Here is a 22,170-nt window from a genome sequence, read left to right on the forward strand (position 1 = left end):
GTGCCTTGCTTTAACAGATGTTCAAATCAATAGACAAATAAATAAATTATATATATATATATATATATATATATATATATATATATATATATATATATATATATACACACACACACACAAATATATATATATATATATATACACACACACACACATACACACACACACACACACACACACACACACAAATATATATATATATATATATATATATATATATATGTATGTATATATTTTGATCAATAGCCTAAATTTAGTTAATCAAGACCATGTCAAACAAATGTTTCCTCTTCTGATTATAAACATGCAAATTAACGGATAAAATGGACAAATCTATTGTAAAATTTGTCAAAATATGACAATTTAAAAAAAAAGAACAGAGAAAATAATATTAAATGAATCAACTGTCACATAAACACGATAACAGACTATAACAGCTGCAGTTCATTCACCACTGAAATCCATTTTGATTTCTACCTTAAATGATTTAGAGTGAATGTAAAAGTTTATGTGTGGTAAATATTATAATAAAGTTATTTAGAGTTAGTTAGAGTCATTTCATTTTAGCTTCATGCAGCTTGTGTAACCCAAAAGCTTAGAAATGTATTTCTGTGCACATTACAGTCATTATTTATTTATAAAAATATAGATTTCCATTCAAGCAAAACAGTTGATTTATGCCCAAAGCGTATAGGCTCCTAAACTGAGTGGATGAAAATGCCAAACACAGCCCTAAACTCTTCAGGGATTCACTTTATTCATTCTCATAACACTCATTCATTTAGGACAATATACAATTAAGTAGATGCAATACCTCTTGCAGTAATGAGCTATCGCATGCAGACTAACAGAAATATGCATCTAACACCGCATGAAATGCTTACGGGTCGACCCCTGTCTGTGCCATATCTGAGAGGACCACCGCTGAAGTAATTGCAGTTGGAACTAAGAGCATACATGCGATAACTAACTGCTATGTATGAAGCTATCTATTCACAGGAACAGAGCAAGGGACTGAGAGAGTAGACAGATGTTCCTTGTCCAGTGACTTCTGGAGAACAGGTGTACCTAGGGGTGATCACTGTCTGAATTAGCATTGTAATCAAACTGAGAAAATTATTTTGTATTCATGTTTATTGATACATACTTGTATAAACTATATAGGCTTAATCACTTTTGTACTCTGCATAACTGTGTAGGATTGAACCAGGCAGCAGAGATGATAACAAGAAAAGATAAGGCATTGCATTTAAACAGCCCACGAACACTCAAACCATAATACAAAGACGCTGTCGAGACGGGTGCTAACAATTCCAGAGTGGACAGACAAACCCACCATTAGTAAACGCTAGCGGCTTTTGTCAGAGTGGCCACCTTGCCGAATGTTGCAGTAAAATCATAACTCAACCCCTCAGAATGCCACAAGTGGGTTGAGAAACAAGCCCTTCTCTTACACTCACCAAAACCAGATTGCTTACCCAGCAGATAAAACCCAAGGTCCTTCACCCATAAAGTGATAAGTGCAGGAAGAAGGGGGGGGGGCACCTTCCCTTGTTGAATCAGCACATTCCACAATCAGGGCACTCCACAGAAACAACCGTAAAACAACTGCAATCACCTATTTTCTGCTATGCTTCCTTTGGGATTTATTGTGCTTATAGCCACTAAGTTACTATTAATTGTTTCATTTATTTAGCATGTATTAGTATAGTAGTACTAGTAGGATTATTGTTTTTACTATTAATAATGTACTTAACATATGTTGTGTGTGGTATGTATGTGTTCATTTTCTGATAGATGAAAGTAAAGAAATTCAGATAGGATGTCATTATATGTACATGTTACTATTTTGGACAAAGTTTAATCCACACATCATGAAAAGGCATGGAACCACTCATCTGCAGTGACAACGGACTGAGTAACATCATGGGCGGAGCATTTGGCTTACACCCAGCTCTAAGACAATCTCTGGTTGGTTGGAACCCTTAGAAGGCGTGACTAGCCAGCAGGGGCGGACTTACGTTTTGGCAAATGTTTGCATTTGCCTTGGGCCCCGAGCTACCAAGGGGCCCCAAAACGCTGCATAAACTTCCATCCATCCATCCATCCATCTTCTATACCGCTTAATCCTTTTCAGGGTCACGGGGAAACCTGGAGCCTATCCCAGGGAGCATCGGGCATGAGGCAGGGTACACCAGTGGACAGGGTGCAAATCCATCGCAGGGCACACAATCACATACACACTCACACACCCATTCATACACTACGGACACTTTGGACATGCCAATCAGCCTACCATGCATGTCTTTGGACTGGGGGAGGAAACCGGAGTAGCCGGAGGAAACCCCCGCAGCACGGGGAGAACATGCAAACTTGTGGTTAAGAACATTTTATCTTTACTTTTCGCTAATTAATTATGTTTTTCTAAAAATCCATACACTAAAATGCCACCAGAATGCTTAATTTATGAGTATCAGCCACCGCCCTTACCCCTATGCCCCCTAATATGATACTGATACTTGCTATCTTGGGAGCTTGATCTATTTGCCCTGCTGTTCGCATGCTGTTTTGTGTGACTTCTCGTTTCTCTAAATCTCTGCAACAGAGGTGAAGAGTGCAAAGTTAGCATGACCCATAAATTCACACATTAATGGGAAATACCCTAGGTTTAAATAAACCCCAGTTATCAACATACAACATATACAAAATACCTTGTAATCCACACAGGTTATTTTATTGCTTCGAATAATACAACAATATCAGTGACGTTGTGATTGAACTCTGCGTACTGTAATAGGTGCTGTTGAGCCTCTTCTAACCTTGTGTTCAATGTAACATATACAGGCTGTGTTGGATCGTGATGATGAACAAGAGGGTGAAAATGGAAGTTAAGAATCTTAGAACAGACTTTTGCAGAAGATATCTCCCCAGAATACTCACGTCGAGCTTCATATAGTCAAAGCTTTGAAATGTCAATGAATAGGCATTAAAATGTAGATGTGAAACACATTTATTTAATCAGTCTCTACATGATTTTGTGCAGTTTTTGTGATTTTTGCAGCAAAAAAAACCCTGATTTTGCTGTGACTTTAAAAAAATGTGCGATGCAATTTGCAACGTTTTTGTGCTTTTTTTGCGGAAAACTACTTGAATTGGCTAAATTGCAATCGCACATAATTGTTTTGCACTGTGTTTCACAGTGATGTTTGATGGTAAATGAGTCCTTTTAGATGTACTCATGTTCGATGCACGTGACTCGAAGAGGGCTGTGTTACATGGTGTGTCTTGGCACAAATCCTTGGAAAATCTGCTGTAATTTTTTTTTTAAATCACAAGCTCCTCTGAATATTGCAGAGTTTGCTTGATTTTGCGTTAATTTCTGCAATCGCAAAATCCTGGAGGGACGGATTAATGATTTAAGCCCTGTGTCTGGAATCCAGGACCAGCTTTTCTTTTTATGTTGCAAATTTATTATCTCTGTGTGTATGGCCACTCAACTCATTTTTTGTATTGTCAGTCTGACCAATGAGATTTTTATTAGATTATAAATGCAGTTAAAATGCTGTTGTCTGTATGTTAAAGAACAGCTTTACATTTTTATAGTCTATCTTAATAGAATGCCCACATGCCCGTGTTTACATTGAGTCATTACTGGTCATTGTAATCATTCCTCTTGTCCGTATCATCTTTAAAGACATGCCTTCCTAATGTAATTTTGATTTAAGTGATGGGGACAAAATCCCCACTGCCCCTGTCACTATACTGGGGCATTAGGACCCACACACACCACTGGGTGAGCACCCTCTACTGACCCACCCCCCAAGGAGGTCTCCCATCCAGGTATTGGCCAGGCTCAATCCTGCTTAGCTTCAGTGAGAAACAAGCTGAGAACTGCAGGGTGAATGCTAATCATTGTTTGTAAATGCTAAAATTAGCCGTGTTTGATAGTAAGCGAGCTAACGTTCCCAATTTTGTGATTTTTTTGGAGTTTGTTTCCAAATTCAGGTATTTATTCCTAATGTTGTGTTCATTCTTAGTTCTCTGAGGACAGTTTCCATTTGCATTATTTCATTGCTTGAGGGAACAACAGATGAAATATGTGGCACATTGAATTAGTTACTTGCCAACTGTATGATTATTTTAGAGATTATTCTACAGCCAGTTATTCGTTCTCATTAATAAAAGTATCTTTGCTTTTTACATTTTACATACATTTATTCACTTAGCAGACGCTTTTATCCAAAGCAACTTACAAATGAGGAAATATAAGCAAGGCGATATATCAAGCGGAGAACAAATAATGCTACCGTACAAGATTTTTTAATTGAGTTCTAGAAAAGCAAAGTGTACAGAGTAGAGGTATAAGTGCCATAGTAAGTTTTTTATTTATTTATTTTTTAAAGGATAATGTGAGGTTGGCGTTTTCGAAGTTAGTTACATGCTCACAGAAGAGGTGGGTCTTTAGCTGTTTTTTGAAGATAGTGACAGATTCTGTGGTCCAGATTGAGGTTGGAAGTTCATTCCAATAGTAGGCACTACTTAGCGTTGGTCGTTAATCAATCGCAGATTGCCTGAGGGAACATAAACTTCAAGGAGAGTGTTGAGGTAGGGGGGTGCTGTTCCAGACAAGGTCTTGTACGTGAGCTTCTAGGCCTTGAATTTAATACAAGCAGCCACAGGAAGCCAGTGGAGGGGGATGACATAAGTCCTTTTGGGCTGATTGAAGACAAGGCGTGCTGCTGCATTCTGAATCATCTGGAGGGGTTTGTTGGAGCTGGCTGGGAGGCCCAAGAGTAGTGCATTGCTGTAATCCAGTTATGATATGACAAGAGCCTGGACTAGTAGTTGTGTAGCCTGTTCGGTGAGATAGGGTCTGATTCTCTTGATGTTGTACTGAATGAACCTACAGGACCGTGCAGTTGTTGAAATGTGGTCTGTAAAGGTCAAGTTGTCATCAAAAGTCACCCCAAGGTTCCTGGCTGTCCTGGTTGGCTTGAGTGTGGTTGAGCTGAGCTGTACAGTGAGGTTGTGGTTGATTGAGGGGCAGGCTGGGATGACGAGAAGATTTTGCCAAGTTGAGCTTAAGGTGGTTTTCCCTCATCCAGTCCGAGATATCAGACAGGCAAGCAAAGATTCGTGCAGAGACAGATGGATCATCAGGCTGGAAGGACAAATAGAGCCGGGTGTCATCAGCATAGCAATGATATGAGAAGCCATGAGACTCAATCACCTGCCCCAGAGATGTAGTATAAATAGGAAAGACAGGTGGACCCAGAACTGACCCCCGAGGAACCACAGTTGTGAGTTGCCGAGTTTCAGAAATACCTCCCGTCCACAATACCTTGAAGGATCTGTCTGAGAGATAGGATTCCACCCTGCGCAGAGCCGTTCCGTTGATGCCTTGGCTGGAGAGAATTGACAGGAGGATCTGATGATTCAGTGTCGAAAGCAGCAGAGAGGTCGAGTAGGATGAGTATAGATGATCTTGAGGTTGATCTTGCTAGTCGTAAGGCTTCAGTGATGGAAAGCAGAGCAGTCTCCGTGGAGTGACTGCTTTTGAAGCCAGACTGCTTGGTGTCCAGGAGGTTGTTCTGCGTGAGAAAAATGGAGAGTTGATTGAAAACAGCTCTTTCAAGGTTTTTGGAAAGAAAAGGGAGGAGGGAAACAGGTCTGTAGTTGTCAACCACAGCAGGTTTAAGTGACGTTTTTTTTAAGCACTGGGGTAACCCGGGCCTGCTTAAATGAGGTAGGGTATGTGCCAGTAGAGACGGATGCGTTAAAGATGTGTGTCAGTGCAGGTAATAGTGTGGGAGAGATGGACAGAAGAAGGTGAGAAGGGATAGGGTCAAGAAGACAGGTTGTGGGATGGCTAGAGAGGAGGAGTTTTGAGACCTCGGTCACTGAGTGAGGAGAGAAGGAGGACAGTTGAGAGTTACATGGAGGAGGAGCCGGTCTATGCATGGCTGGGGTTGAGAACTGGTTCCTGATTGATGTAACCTTGTTGGAAAAGAAAGTGGCAAAGTCATCTGCAGTGAGAGAGGTAGGGGAAGGGGGAGGAGGGGGACAGAGAAGTGAAGAAAAGGTTTTGAAGAGAGTATGGGTGTTGGAAGAACTGCCAATCTTCTCTTGGTAGTATATGGCTTTAGCAGTGGAGATGCTATGGGAAAAAGGAGAGAAGTGTTTGGGGAGGAAACCCCCGCAGCACGGGGAGAACATGCAAACTCCGTACACACAGGACCACGGCGGGAATCGAACCCCCAATCCTGGAGGTGTGAGGCGAACGTGCTAACCAGTAAATAAAAAATCGAACAAAATAAACACTCCACGAAATCATGTACGGACTGAATAAAGCTGACTTGACTTCTCTCTTATTTCCACGCCTACGCCGGTAGAGGGCGGTGTGCTGAAAGCCTGTCCCCCCACTGAAAGCCCTCTACCGGACAGAAGATGCATTGCAGTTGACTGTGTTGTCTTGCAGGGGAAGGGGAAGTGCAGGCTACTTACTCCTAAATCTCAAGTGGGAATGTAGACAGCGGAGCATAGTGTGAGTGAAATTACTGACCACTTAAAACATGCCCTGGCTTTTCGACAGTAAGGTAATGGTGTTTGTTTTTAAACGAACCTCGTTAAGTTCCTGGTCCAGTGCTGAGGCGCGAGGTGGGCGTTAACGTTAAAGCTTTAACACCGCGCACACGGCCTTGTTTAGCTCCAGCTTGCGCACTAGCAACGGAGTTTACAAGTTCATGTTTGTAGCACACAGCTGGCAGCGCGTTTCCCCAAATCTCAGGCGAATGAAGTCGCTGAGCCGTAAAGTGAGTTTGTAACGTTTATGCATGATGTTGGAGCATGACCCGTTAAGAGCAGCTCTAATGAGCGGCAGCTGTTATAAACGCGAGGTCACTTGTTTATGAACACACACTGCTTAGCTGGTTTAGCTTAGCTCCAAACACGGCCCGTGTCGTGTGGTGGTTTGAAGCTAACCTGCTACTGAGCATGCGATTTGCTGGTGCATTTTATAAGTACTTCCAATAGACATACTGGACATTGTAGGCACTAGAGGTGTAATTACTTCAAAACCTGTCAGCATTGCAGAGTATAGTCGGTGTATGTTAGCTAGCTCTCTAACACTCGGCTAGTCAGGCCTAACATAGCGTGCTAGTTCGTATTTGCGTTTTTTCCTACCTGCATTCCGACTGGTCCGAATTCATGCCCTAGGATTGGCTGATAATATTCCGCCTCTTGGATTACGATTGGCTTGTGTTTCATCCTCATACAGTCCAGTCTGCGGCGTGTTTACGGGCATGAACTTCTAACCAATCCTAGCGCAGGAGGCGGGACTTGCCGGAATAAGGGTGGACCTATGGAATGCTGATAAAACACATTTGTTTGTGATAATTCAAACAAAGTGACTGTTTGCTGTGACTTTAATGATTCTTCTTTACTTATTAAAAAAACAACAATTATTTCTCTTAGATATATGACGGCAGGTCAGAATTTACAGGGGGTCAGAGGAAAGTAAGTAAGAGCCTGTATTGGGGCTGATCAATGAGCAGCAGTATGGTCATGTATTCAGGGTCCTCTATTAAATACAGAAGGTCACTATATGGAGTGTCAGTGATATTTTTTTTAGGTCTTAGAACAAAACTCTTGCACTTCTCCATCACTTTAAAGCAGTTATCTAAGAATGATCGTTATCTCTCCATTCATTGTCAGTAAAAAGTGTATCCCGCTCAGATTCATGAGGAAGCTGGAGAACATCTGCAAACACTTCTGTGATGGATAGCTGTCCCATCCAGGGTGTATCCACGGCAGTGTCGTATGAAAATATATAATATTCCACTTATGAGCCTGTTGCTCTGGCGATATAACCTGTTAATGACCTGGATGTGGCCCATTTTTCACCTACGTGCATAATTATATATGCATGTTATGTACGTCGGGTACATCTCGGAGATGGTTTGATAATGACTTGGCCATTGAACAAATCAGCAGCCCAGGATATATAAGCATATTTTGTGTCCAGGCTGTATGTTATTAAATTGCGTTCGCTGCCACTATTTAGCCTAGTGAATAAGGTTTCCAGGCAACCAAAACATGGCCCTGGGCATCATACCGGAGCTTCCACATGCCTGCTGGTCTAACTAATGAATTGATTTTCATTTGTCCACCCCTGCATCATCTGACCAGGCTGTGGTTAATTCACAGTAATATAATAAAATGTCTTTTTTTTCCTCTATCTATATTCTTCTAGAGCAGACGTGACAGTGGAAGCATTCATGGATATAGTTGGCACGTTTAACCATTTAATTCCCAGTGATCAGTTGGAAGACTCCCTGCTCCTCGGCCAGAACCTGGAATGTGAAGCAAGTGATGAGTTTGCATCGAGCCACAGCCTACCAGGAGACTCACTCAAGAACATGCTCAGTGACAAGGATCCAATGTTTGGATCTGCCAGCGCACAGTTTCATCTCTTAGAAAATGACGATGCTAACCTTCAGCTCTCCAGCTCATTAGGTGCAAAGACATACTTCTAAACATTAACACACACACACACATATATATATATATAATGTGTATATATATATATATATATATATATATATATATATATATATATATATATATATATAATGTGTATATATATATATATATATATATATATATATATATATATAATGTGTATATATATATAATGTGTATATATATAAAAAACCCAAAAAACTAGCAGGGACTAGGGACATGAAAAGGTTTTAAACTCTCTTTTTGACTTTTCTTATTGTTTCAGACCATGACATGAATTCTTCAGGCTTCAGCCAGACATGTGCTGATGGGGACGAGACTCCGGCCAAGTTTCCCCGAGGCAGGAGGAAAGGCACCACTCAACTACAGCGGAAACAAACCGGTATGAATGAGAGAGAGCGAGAGCATGAGCGTTATCATTCTGGCTTTCTAACCATTTACTACCAAGATCATGCTTTTGCATTCTTCAAAACTACTTGTACTAAAATTAATGATTAGAGGTTTTTATGGTTTGGAATTTTCACTGTATGATACCCTAGTTTTAAAAATTTCATCACCTTTTGAGAAAAAAAACCCCACAAGCCAAATGGTGACGATGAAAGGAAATTAAACCTTGTATGTGGTTTATAACAAAAAAAAAACCCCACCACATACACACAAAAGGAAACAAAAAGGTCAAGTCCATTCAATGTTCGTCTTGCTTAGAATATTTTCTCAGTGACTCAAAATAAAATATCTTACTGTGTCAGTATTTGTCACAGTGTCGCAGAGAGAGTGGCTGCGAGGAACAAAGTCTTAACTAGTGTGCAGTGCTGCTTAGGCAAAAGCAGATGGTTGTTTGGTTTAGTTTTGGTCAGCAGTGGGATGTTTGTCTGTACGTTTGATAGGGTTGTGCATTATAGTTATAAAAATGCTAGGAGCAGGAGCCGACATATCAATGTAACATGTTTACAACAGTTGCAGATTACACAGCCAATAGGTTTTCAGTGCAACTCTGTCGTCATGGTGGTAGTAGTAGTGGTGGTGGTAGTGGTAGTAGTAATATGATTTAGCTAGAGTCCAGAGTTGTGAAATCCAGCCAAAATTTTTGGGGAGTTACAGCTGGACATTAAAGGAACTTGATTAGGTAAAACAATGAACTGGTAAATGGTAATAAACTGAAATTCATTTCAGTCTTTTATTTTGAAAAAGTCAGCCATCATACACTGTAACTACCTGTGAAACTGTGACACAGTAACAACTCTATAAACAATACATCACTTTTGAAAGGATGCTTAAATGTATAACAACACATTCCTCAATGAGCTGGATTTCTGGCTGTGCTCAAGGTGGAGAAAATTTATAGGGTTTGTTTTTAAACTGTAATATGGTGTAAACTAGGGCTGCAACTAATTATTATTTTTTCAATTAATTGGATGCTGGAAACACACATTTTCAAACCATTTTTTGTTTTATTTAAAATAAAATCCACAAACTGAGTGTTACAAATATAAACCTCAGACTAAAACTTAGGCCTATTGTTTTACTGATGCTTACTTTGACCATACCATTTTAATGTGATATTACAGATCATACTCGCGCTCCCACTGTTTATCACCGTGTCTACAATGCGAGTGAGGTCCAACGTGACCTCGTTACAAATAGATCGCTCCCCTTATAATAAACGACAAATTTTACACTGCAAGCATGCAAATACAGCATATAATGACAATAAACTTGAATTAAACTGAACCTTTTAAGCAGGGCTGCAACTAACAATTATTTTCATAATCGATTAATCTGCCAATTATTTCTTCTTCTTCTTCCAATTAATTGATTAATCGAATGGGGGGAAAAAATATTCATTCAATAAATGTTTATTTTTAATTTTTTTTTTTAAATTTCAAATATAATCCACAAACTGAGTGTTACAAATATACGATAAACTTGAATTAAAGTGAACAGTTTAAGCAACTCGCACCAATTTCCCCAGCCCCTTGCATACAGTGGAGCATTTTGGATATAAACATAAGTTTCTGCTTGTGCATCACTGTCGTGCTTCCGTGCTTCCTTTTTTTGCAATAATATAATGGCTGGGTGTGAATTTTAATCTAGAGCCACTCATTCTTCAATATGTAATCTTGATACATCAGAGGGTGGATTGTGTTCGTGATGAAACATAATTAACTGCTTCAGACTTGCCATTAAAGTTATTTTTATGTCTTTTCTAAGCCTTTTCATCTAGAGGCCGAGGCCGAGGTGGACGGACCAGGCGCCCAGGTCCATTTAGAGGAGTTTCCACTGAAGCGCTTTGCAAAAAAACTGGCCGGATATCCGAAGTAAAGGATGACGAAGAACCAGGGTCAAGTAGCATCTCAGTAACAGAGATGCATATGGAAAAACGGGAAGAATTGCTGAGCCGTCGGTTTAACATCCATGAAGTTGACCCATCAATGAAACCTGTGGTCGTGTTGAGGCGCTTAACAGTGACAGTAGGGGGCTACAAAATTGAATTGTTGCCTGGACCTTCTCACACTTCTGGATCATTTAATACAGGCAGTCTTCAGTCTCTGAGCTTCCAGGACAATTCCATGACCACTGAAAGCAATGGGTTGGATCCGGGACAGGCACAGACATTTGATGTGCATTCAGCCCCAGAGGTTGTTGAAGAGCTTAATGTCATAGAACAAGGAGCTAATGAAATTCCTATGGATTTAGGGCCATATGTAAATCCGAATGAAGTGCAACATACCAACGGTGCGACAGAGGTAACCACGGACACCAAAGCCATTGACCAAAACGATGCCGAAAAGCTGAGTGATGACAAATCAGAAAGAAAAAATGTCAAAACGGAGAAAATCGCTGATAAAAAGCTCCTGAAACCCAAGCAACCACTGGGTATAACCAAAAACAAGCACCTTAGCAGAGCAGGTGTCCTGCAGAAGGGGTCCAAGCTTCACAAACCACAAGATAAAAAGGTGCAAAAAGCTACAGCAGAAAATCAGCAACACATCAAAGGCAAGCCAAATAGCATAGGCCTAAAACAACCAGCTCTATCTCTCAAGCCCAAACAAGCCTTGAAACCACAAAAGGAGCAAGTCTGTGATCTGGTGAAACACAATGTCAGCCCCTCTGTTCCACGCTCTCCCACAATAAATAGAAAGGTGTCCTCCGATTCCAGTCCTGGTGCTAAAGTAGCTATGAATAAATCTCCTCCTTCAGTAAAGAAACCACAAAATCAATCGCCCTCGGGGATCAAACAGAGTCAGTCAGTGAAGGACGGCCCAGCAGAGGAAGAACAGGAGAAAACAAAAATCAAGAAACCAGAAAAGCTTTTGCAGAGACAGAGAAGCAGAAGCAGCAGAAGCATTTCTATAGATGAACCTGAACTGTTCATCCCTGATAATGCTCCTGTGGTGAAGAAGGGGCCAGCAGAGGGGGAACCTACACCTGCTTCTGAAAATGAGACAGCATGGGATTCAAGCAAACAATGTGGATTATGTAATAAACCACACAGCAACAGGTAGATTCCTTTTCACCCATAGATTAACAACCTGATACTTCAGATTAGGTTTGGTAGATGTTAGGTTGTTAAAAATGTGTTGTATAACAAGCTCACTACCTGAATGAATCACTGTCACCTTCCCCAAGGTGGCCTTTATAGAAATACTCCCGGAACACCTAAGAATGAGCTGTGTAAAGCTGTACCCTAGCGCTACATTTTCGTGTTTTCCCTGCTCTAACACACCTAATCCAACAGGCCTGAGTGAATGTGGGAGTGTTAAAGCAGGCAAAACACTAAATGTGCCAGAGTTACTCCAAGACCTATACTGTTAACATTACTGCCATACAGTTAATATGACGTGCAGTAAATGACTTCCCGGGACCGTGCTGTGAGTAACAGTAAGTGTATTTTCAGATTCATGGTAGGCTGTGGGCGCTGTGATGACTGGTTCCATGGCGATTGTATTGGACTGGACCTGGCTACAGTACAACAAATGGAAAAGGATGACCAGGAGTATGTCTGTCTTAAATGCTGTGCCGATGAAGGTGGGAAAGGCAATACTGAGAATACAGACAACAATTCAGCACCAGATCAGAAACAGGGACCCGAAGCATCAGTCACGGCAGGTGGAATCAGGCCCTTTAGGAAGGTAAGACTTGCTTTTGGTCTTTTGACTCAAATAGTGTCAAGTAGTGATTTTGACAAAAAATGACTTACGGGTGGTGTTCAGACTTAATCTGCTACAGTATGTGGTTTTACATTTGTCTGTAGGCATGGGACAGCCAGTATGGTCCAGTTAGAACCTAGAAAATGCACATGGGTATAATGTCCAACAACTGATCAACACCTGGGAAAGTTTACTTCCTATTCTAATGACTTCTCTAAAAAATTCTGATGCCTCCGGCGCTCCATGGTTTTCTTGTTTGCATAAGATAACACTTTAAATCATCAAGGGTCTAATATTAGACAATGTCAATGTGTTGAGTGTCAGTGAAATAAATTACTGTGCATAGAGCCATCAGCACTGTTCAGCCAGTTGGCACTTTTATGTAATGCTAGATTGGCCAGGACATTTTTTGGTTAATAATGAAAAGCATTTTTGAATCAGAGGAGGAATGTAGGCTACAACTTGATGTTCCTGAGCTGATGTAAGCCACCCTGACAATCCAATAAAATTAACTCTCAGTCAGAGCTGTCGGTTTGAATTGGCACACACTCATCCTATGCCTATATATATGTCCTTCCTCGTGGTACCTGAAAGTAGTCCAGCCAAAAACCTAACCCCAAATTTTCAGTGCAACTTAAGAGAGTCGCAGGGCGGGTATTGTAATGGAGATGCCTTCAACTCTGTTTAAGCCAGATAGCTTGCAATAATATCCTGCTTCAGAGACGCACAAAGCTCCACGGACGGCTTGTAAGCTGACTCTGCAGACCTGAACGAACAGAGTGCTGATGGATTATAACGGAGAGAAGCAGTTCTCCTTCTCCATGGCCCTGTGTTTTAGCTTGAGTGAATGTGAATGATTGATTCATTGGAAGTATTGTTTCTATGGCTTGCATTGTGTCTTCACTTACATTAAATTCCGTACCTGCGCACTGAATGTGAATTTGCGTGTATGTGATATTTCGTACGTATTCGTTTTCAGCGGGGAGTCGTGAAAAATGCCCAAGGGATTGTGGGACGGCAAGTAAGAACCTGATTTGTGCATGCACCCTGATAAAAAATTTACATTATCAATAGGGCTTAAGTGATAATTTTATAAAGCATTTGATTCATTTTTTCCATGAGCCATTTCATAAAAGATTTTAAAGTGACTTTCAGAAAGTGTTTGGGACAAAACTGGGCGTATCATCATGTCCCCAACCTAATTTGCACTGGTTTTGCCCTCATGTGGCATGTAGGTTACTCTCATACTTTCTTTTAAGGGGTATGTTAATTTCTTTATATTTCCATGTATATTTTATAAGCTCAACCCCATAAGGGCATTAAGGGATTCCTTTGCTTCTGCTTATGTTCGTAGCTATTTTTGTATTGACCACCTTTGTATTTGTATGCACCACACAGCTCAATAGCCATTTTTTTGTACCATAATTTGGCATTCTGTGTATTTGAGTGGGTGATTTGTGTGCCAATATGGTATGACAAACAGCAGTGTAATTGCTCTGTCACTTTAAACCAGGACTCGGGAGAAAGACGATCATCAGTGGATTCAGTGCTCAAAACTGGTAAGATTCTTATTTCCCTTGCATAAGATGAAAAACATGCATTCGTAATCATCTGAAGTTCATTAAATACTTTGGTTTGGTTTGGTTTCCTCAGGGTCAACTGTGAAGCATGAGGTGAAGAAGGCTAAAATTTCTCTTCCAAGCTTAAAGAAACCATCCACTGGACAAATCAGGAGGAGTGTCCGAGACGCACTAGAGGAGATTCTCCTGAAAAGGTATGGAATGTACCAACACGCTCGCCTTTTACCAACACCTTGTACTGGGATTTAGGCTAATGGTGTAATCAGGATTTAGTGACAATGTTGGGAATTTAATTCAGATGATCTGTTGAAGAATGACCACATGATCGTGTATTAAATCATTGCTGTGTGGCTTTACAATTTATCATGACGTACTCTTATTTAATCACTTATTAATAGAATGAATTATTTTCATTAACCACTTGCTCAAAGGATGAAGGAATCAGACTTGAAGATTTCAAAAGAGAAGCCAGCTGAATTGGCTAAAGGTACAGAAAAAGAGCTTTTTGCCCTCTTCCAAGGTGTCGACGGCAAGTACAAGAACAAATACCGAAGCTTGATGTTCAATCTCAGAGACACAAAGAATAACGTAAGAGTTTTTTCCATCCTCATATTGGACCCTGTGTTGCAACAGTAATAGATTTCTAATTCTTTCCAACTGATTTCCAGTCTTGTACAAACTCTTAAACATGTTTAAGTAATTTTGTGCCCAGAAGTTGGCAATGAGTAAAACACAAATGCGCAACCTCTTCCAGGTGTTATTCAAACGTGTTCTCAAGGGGGAGATTCCTCCTAGAGATTTAGTTCGTTTGAGTGCAGAAGAACTAGCCTCCAAGGAACTGGCTGCTTGGCGACAACGAGAGAATCGACATGTAATTAACACACAAATACAGATAGATATTTTGGACTAAAAGTCAGCCTAATATTTGGAAAATTTGTAATATGCCTAAGCATTGTTTTATATTAACCGTCTCTTACTGTTAATCCTATTTGCAGACAATTGAAATGATCGAAAAAGAACAACGGGAAGTGGAGAGACGACCAGTCACCAAAATCACACACAAAGGGGAGATTGAAATTGAGAACCAAGAACCTGCAAAAGCTCCCGAGGCCTTGGTAAGACTGAATGAGCTGCTTCTGTGTGCAACTGTCAAGCCGTATGTCCAAGTTATAGTAAGACATGTCTCCCTTCTCCCTTCAGCCTGATCCTGCACCTAAAGCTGTCGAGGTGTGTGAGGAAAAAACACCAGAATCAAAGGCAGAAAGCCCCAAGAAAGCTAAAGATACAACAAGCTTGCACAAGTCTCATCTTTTTGATCTTCACTGCAAGATCTGCACAGGTAACGTGTTTAAGCCTTAAAAATCATGACCGTCATTTATTTTTTTCGAATTTAATCTCAGTGCTTTTTTTTACTTCAAGGCCGAATGGTTCCACCAGTGGAGGAGGCAACCACTAAGGCTGTCAAAGTGGCCTCGACTGTCATTAGAAGGCAGTCCGCAGTTACAGAAGGAGAGGGCCATGAACCCACACCCACATCTCCACCTGTTGCTCCATTGGCCCTGGTGGATGACTTGTCTCTGAGAGCAATGGAGGAAGGCCTTCTTAACTTCCCTGCTTTTGAGTCAAGGTAAAACAGCTTCAGCTTGTGAATGTTCTGTATTTGAATCTTAATATTTAAGGTCCTTGCAGTGGATTACATCACAGTAGTAATGGTGATGTTTAGATTGGTCGTGCTGCAATTTGTTTCTTTTATGAACTCTTGAAACAGACCACCAGAGACTATAGCTGCTGCTAGGTGCACTAGCAACTGCGTGATTTTCTCCACTGTACATTTACTTTTACATTAGGCAAAAATATAATTGTGCCAACATATTCATTTCTTTCATTAGAAAACTAACATTTTACAAAAAAAATATTTTTCAAATGACAGAGTGAAATATTCTGAAAAGCAGCCAATAAGTGTCAAGCGTAGGTGGGAACTCCTTTAATACTGTTTAAAAAGCATCTTGGGTGATTCCTCGAGAAATGAATACATTTCTGAAAATTCAAGGCAAAAAGGGGGTCTATTTAGAAGATGCTAAAATACTAAATTATGCTGATCTATTTTGGATTTTTTATCACAACATAATTCCCATAGTTCCATTTGTGTTACTCCAGAGTTTTGATGAGTTTAAAGAATGAGTGTGTCTAAACTTTTAGCCGGTAGTGTACATGCATATGGCCGTAAGTAGCCATGCAATTTGTGCTGCAATTGCCTAGCACAAAACACTGAAGGTTTTATGTTATCATGGCTTCCAGGAATTTTCATTATGTAATTAAGGCACTGTTTCCTTACAGGTTGGAAAGTGCGAGCAATAAAGAAGATACAGTTGCATTCCTGGCTGGTTTAGAAATGTTATGGAACGGATATATAGACATGCCATCTGTAGCTCGGTACCTTACGAAAGCTTACCCAGTCTCTGGAATTTTGGACCACCTTACCGAAGTAAGCGTCATTAGATGGAAACCTGATCATTTTGACATTTGAATTTAAGGCAAGCTTTAATTTCCCTCATGTTGATGTCCCAGGATCTGCCAGACACAATCCAGGTTGGTGGAAGGATCTCTCCCCAAACAGTCTGGGACTATGTGGAAAAAATTCGTGCCTCTGGTACAAAGGTGAGCATGACTTGCTTGCTGTATATGACTTGCTAATAAGAATAAATGAATGCCACAGCTTATGGTCTGCTGTTGTTTCTAATTCCTCAGGAAATATGTGTAATTCGCTTCACCCCAGTCACAGAGGAAGATGAGATCTCGTACACCTTGCTGTACGCCTATTTCAGTAGTCGCAGGCGATACGGTGTTGTCGCCAACAACCGCAAACAAGTTAAAGACATGTATCTCATCCCTCTTGGCTCCACTGAAAAAATTCCACATCAGATTGTTCCGTTTGATGGCCCAGGTAAGACTTGATTTACTTTGCAGAGATGACTCTCAAACTCTCCTGAAATATTAAAAGTAGAATCATCAGAAATGCAATAATTTGGTACTAATCGAAAAACAGGAATGATTAATACAGCATAACAATTTAAACTTGTATTTCCAAATGCTTGGTACTTCTTGTGGAGACACACGTCATCCAAATAAAAGCTAATAGTGACTTGTATTCACTCATACATGCCATTCTAAACTAAGTATTTTTTAAAATAATTTCTAACAGGGTTAGAGAGTAACCGGCCAAACCTTCTTCTGGGACTAATCATTCGCCAGAGGCCCAAAAGGGACTTTGGGGTCCTCCTACCAAGCGAGGCCAGTGAACCTCCAAGTTTCTTGGTGGAGAACAAACCTCAGGTAGACCCTGTCCAGAAAGCTGTGGTGGCCCGAGATGAGGAAAAAGACTTCATAAGCAGTCTTGGACGGATACAGAATAAGGACAGTGCAAATCCTAGCAAGTCTGCAGTGACTGAACCTCGATTAGATATCGAGGATGAGGAAAATGTCTCATTGCGTTTCCTCCCAGGCGTGCTAAAGCAGCCCACATCTGAGAAGGCTACACCAGCAGATGATGAAGGAAAAAACACAATTAGTAGTGCAGTCAGTCAGACATCTAGCTCTGATGGTGACACCTCAGGTCGTCTCACTCCTAAAACACCCACGACCCCCAGGCTGGACCGTTTCATCATCAAAAAGAAGGATCCAAAATCTGTCGAGATGAAACAAGAGCCATCCAGTTCAAATGCAGAGATCACGAGTTCACAAGGAAAAGAAAAAGAAGGTGAACCACAAAGTGGAGTTGTATTATCTCTAAAGGATAAACCAGGAGATGTATCTACAGAAACTTTCCTCTCTAGCCTTTCCACAATTCAGCCTAATACTGAACCTAACAGCACTGAAACAAAAACGGATACCACACCACCAAGCACACAGCCTAGTCAAGACATAAACCTGTCTCCTGTATCCGCTTCAGCTACATTGATAGATAGCACTAATGATACCACTGAAGATGTTTCCAAACACAAAACTGTGGAAATTCAAACAAAGACTTTAAAACTATCCACAACTGGCGTTTTGAAAAAGACTGATGCGTCAGAACCTGTTGATGCAAAGCAGTTGTCTTTGAATAAAGACGTATCACAACTCGAAGTCACCCAGGATGCACCTTCAGACCAGTCATCAGTTAGCCAGTCTGCACCTTCACAACCATCATCAGCAACAGAATCTGCACAGCCACTGTCAGAGTTTAAAGCTGTTGAAGATATTCAGACCATCACCACTATTTCCTTGTCTGGAAAAAATGAAGGTCTCAAGCAGTCAAGACAACGTCTTCTAAGCCCCACTCCTTTCAATACTGCAAGTCATGGACCTCCTCCAGTTGCATTTCCTCCTTATCACACTGCACCAGTTGACCATGCTTACCACCCTGGACCAGTGCCCACCTACCCACCTCAGTCTAACCCTCCACCATTTATACCCATGCATCAGCAGGCCCCTCCGCCATTTAGCTACCCTCCACCTCTGCCTCTTCCAATGATGTTCCCCCAGAATGATCCTCAAACTCGAATGCATGCCCCACCTTGGGCTCAGGCAGTGCCTCCTCCGGCTTGTTTTCCACAGGCTGTCCCGGAGGCAGTTGCTGGGCCTCCACAGTCATATACAACCCCAATATTCCCTGATTCCTCCATGCTGAATCTGCCACCCTTGAACAAGAGTGGTCAGGGCTCTGAGCTGTGGGACCGGAAGTCCAGACCCTTGGCCGATCCCTTCAAAAAGGATGACCGAGAACATTATGGGAGGTACAGGCACAAGAGCCAACACTACGAGCGAGAGAGGCACAAGGCTAGGAGTCGGAGCCGAAGCCGAAGCAAGAGCAGGAGTCGCAGCAGGAGTCGAAGCCGGAGCAGGCACAGACACAAGAGCAAACACTCGCGAGAGGACAGGCATGGGGAGAGGAGGAAAGAGAGACATCACAGCAGTCACCACAGGGACAGAGACAGGGACAAACACAGACGGGACTCTGATCATGAAAAACACAGGCGAGACTCGAGAGACAGTCACTCATGAACTTCATGCTCAACCTAGATACACCCATTCAAAAACATTGACCAGACATGTTCTTTTTGTATTTTACTGCATAGTAAGAAGTTATTTATATCATTTAAAAACAGCTTTTTATGAGTGTAATTTTACATTTTTAGTTGTTCATAGTTTGGTTTAAATGTCTTTGTTTTAAAGTTTAATTAATATCAGAACCAGAAGTCTCAGTCAGAACCAGGTTTTCATGTTATTAATTAAAAATTAATGCCAAGAAGTGAAAACATTATTTCCTCTGCATTTTTAAAATATCTTCAACATTTTCTATTTGCATTGAATGACAATGTGTCTGTACATTTTGGCTTTATCAAACAGTAGAGATGACGTGCTTGCTGCACATTGTGTTTATGTACAGTTCATAAAATCTTTTTATTGTTGATTAAAAAATGAATAAAACAAACTTTATTAAAAATCCTGGTCAAGTATTAATGGGACTCTCCATTAATGCACCATTAAATAAATAAAAAGAATGCAGTTAAATTGTAAATATACACAAGTAAACACACATTGTTTATATTTGTCACCTGGTTAGCACGTTTATTCTGTGTGTGTGTGTGTGTGTGTGTGAGAGAGAGAGAGAGAGAGATGAGGAATAATAATGAAAGAACAGCAGTTTGGATTGTAGTAGTAGGCTTTTGAGCATGACAGTAAAACATCTGTGATTAATGTTTATATTTGTAACACTGATCCAGAGAGGTCAAGTGCATTTGTCAGTGCATCTTGCCTTTCATTGAAGTCTATATAATTTGACTATTGTAGAAGTTTTCTTACTGGCTTTTAACTTCCCAATGGCCAAACTGTTCCACTTTTAAACATCATGTTTAAAACATCCCCTATTAAAACTTCAGTTATTCAAACAGTATCCTTTTAACAAATAATCAGGCAGACATTGTACCAGCTCCATGGGACACTTCAGTGGTGTGGTCATGTCTGTATATGTAACAGTTGGTCTTTGTGAAAAATCCCTAAGCAGAGATCATTGTTAAGGTGACATTTCCAGGACATGGTTGAGCTAATTGTGCTTTGCTGAAACAGATCTTGCTCAATGACACTGGTTGCTGGACAACTCCTCTTCTTATATGAGAGCCAGATATACGCCAGTCAAGAAAGCACTCATACAATCTGAGGTCGAAAGAGCAGGAGCTGAAAGCACCCCTTGGGTCTATCTGTGTACAAGCCTGCCTTCACTGATGAACACTGCTCAAAAGGTTATGTATTACATTAAGTATTTATAGAAGATCTTTGTCCAGTACATTTTTTCTTGGTCATGTAACTGCAAACGGGAATAGCATTTAAGTTCTGTTTGGTTCTATCAAATAAAACACCACTGAGTGGAGGTTATGGACAGAACAGAGGTTTTTAATGTTGTTTCTCTACACAGTTAAACAACTGGAATATGAAATAACTGGTCTATGAAGTACATACATATTTCAAAGTCTCTGACTTTACAAATGAAATACTTAAAATTAAAAACTGAAAAACTTTACATCAAGTACACACACTGCATCCAATATACTCCCATGTTAATCAGTGTGGATTTTCTTTGGCCCACAAGCATCATATCAGACCCACTCCTGAGGGTATTCCAGAAAGCAGGGTTAACCCAAACCTTGCTTACTTGGTGTATGTCGGTTCCAGAACACTGGTTAAGAGTTAGTTCAATCAACCTCCAGTTGGTTACTCAGCGTTAATACACGTGCACGGCCAGTACATAAAGACATTGTCAATGGATCGCCGATTTGAGGAGTCACCATGGAAACCCAGGGCAAAAAAATAAAGCGAGCTGCATACTTCAGCGAAGCAGAGTTAGAGGTTTTAATGCATGCTTCTGAGGAATATAAGCCATTTATAAAAATAAAAATAAAAAGTAACTGCTGCTTTGGACAGAGAGTTGGCTTGGAAAAAAGTAATGGATCAGAGTAAATCTGAAAGGTTTCCTTTCATTATGATGCTAAATTAAACATTGTTCCTATTAGACCTGTACCGTAACATTCAATAGATGTGTGTTTACTTTTATCCCTCAGTCAATTTCTGAACATTGAACATAGTACTAATAATATAATAGTCTTTATATTTTAGCAGATGTAATCCTTCTGGACCCAGAAGAACTTGGAGCCAAGTCAAAATGAAACACACAAAAAAGAATATTTCATAAACTGTAACCTAACTAATTGGCCCAACCTTCTATAATAACTTTTCTCTCTGTTCTATATAGCCACAGGAAGAAGGCAGAGGCTCACAAAATGGCTGGGGGACCACCAGCACCTTAACTCACTCTGGCTGAGGAGCTGTCACTGTCCCTTAATTAAGGGGGCAGTTCCAGGGGGCAGTTCATCACAGTCAGCTACCTCCCATGATATAAGTGGCTTGGTAAAATGTACATTGGGGGAAATTAGTATTGAACGCGTCAACATTTTTTTCAGTAAATATATTTCCAACGAGGTTTTTCACATGAAAATTTCACCAGACATCAGTATTAACTCAAGAAATCTGGAAATGTAAAGAATTCACAACATGAATGTCCATAAATAAAGTTATGTGTAATAAAGTGGAATGACGCAGGAAAAAAGTATTAAACACTCTAAGAAAAAGCAGTTCTCCAAGGCAAGAACCAGCAGAAATCCTTAAGTAATTATACCTCCTATCTGTGCAAATTAATATCAGCTGGGTTAGTAAATTGATGGTCTGTAAAAAGGCTTTTTGTTACCAAGGTGTCACACAAGAAACATCTCATGATGTTTAAAAGCAAAGAGCTCTCTGAAGACCTTCGCAACCTTATTGTTGTGAAACATATTGATGGAATCAGATACAGACTTATTTCAAAAGTTCTGAATCCTCTAGTAAGC

At 40.5% G+C, this 22,170-nt stretch overlaps 1 protein-coding gene across 5 annotated transcripts; it reads left to right on the plus strand.

The window, feature by feature from the left end:
• The first annotated feature begins 5,545 nt into the window (after positions 1 to 5,545).
• Positions 5,546 to 20,478, plus strand: phf3 (PHD finger protein 3). 5 transcript variants are annotated; one of them, XM_053619376.1, is made up of 16 exons: positions 5,546 to 6,596; positions 8,252 to 8,514; positions 8,786 to 8,902; positions 10,732 to 12,022; positions 12,419 to 12,653; positions 14,185 to 14,230; positions 14,325 to 14,445; positions 14,683 to 14,839; positions 15,006 to 15,122; positions 15,247 to 15,366; positions 15,452 to 15,590; positions 15,671 to 15,878; positions 16,589 to 16,736; positions 16,820 to 16,909; positions 17,000 to 17,195; positions 17,454 to 20,478. In XM_053619376.1, the coding sequence occupies exons 2-16, from the start codon at positions 8,277 to 8,279 to the stop codon at positions 19,292 to 19,294; spliced, it is 5,064 nt and encodes a 1,687-aa protein (XP_053475351.1). In that variant the 5' UTR covers positions 5,546 to 6,596; positions 8,252 to 8,276; the 3' UTR covers positions 19,295 to 20,478. The 5 variants fall into 5 exon arrangements, with proteins under 5 accessions (XP_053475351.1, XP_053475350.1, XP_053475349.1 ...); XM_053619375.1 differs by having other exon boundaries at positions 8,257 to 8,514; XM_053619374.1 differs by having other exon boundaries at positions 5,546 to 6,544; positions 8,257 to 8,514.
• The last annotated feature ends 1,692 nt before the right edge of the window (positions 20,479 to 22,170 follow it).

The sequence above is a fragment of the Ictalurus furcatus genome, chromosome 29, assembly GCF_023375685.1.
Source record: "Ictalurus furcatus strain D&B chromosome 29, Billie_1.0, whole genome shotgun sequence".
In the NCBI taxonomy this organism is placed as follows: Eukaryota; Metazoa; Chordata; class Actinopteri; order Siluriformes; family Ictaluridae; genus Ictalurus; species Ictalurus furcatus.

Bases quoted from the DNA above. Each gene is read 5' to 3' on its own strand.
- phf3 (XM_053619376.1), top strand. From the start codon at position 8,277: ATGGATATAGTTGGCACGTTTAACCATTTAATTCCCAGTGATCAGTTG. The intron at 12,023-12,418 runs GTAGATTCCTTT...GTGTATTTTCAG, and splicing joins AATAAACCACACAGCAACAG to ATTCATGGTAGGCTGTGGGC. The intron at 15,123-15,246 runs GTAATTAACACA...TCCTATTTGCAG, and splicing joins GACAACGAGAGAATCGACAT to ACAATTGAAATGATCGAAAA.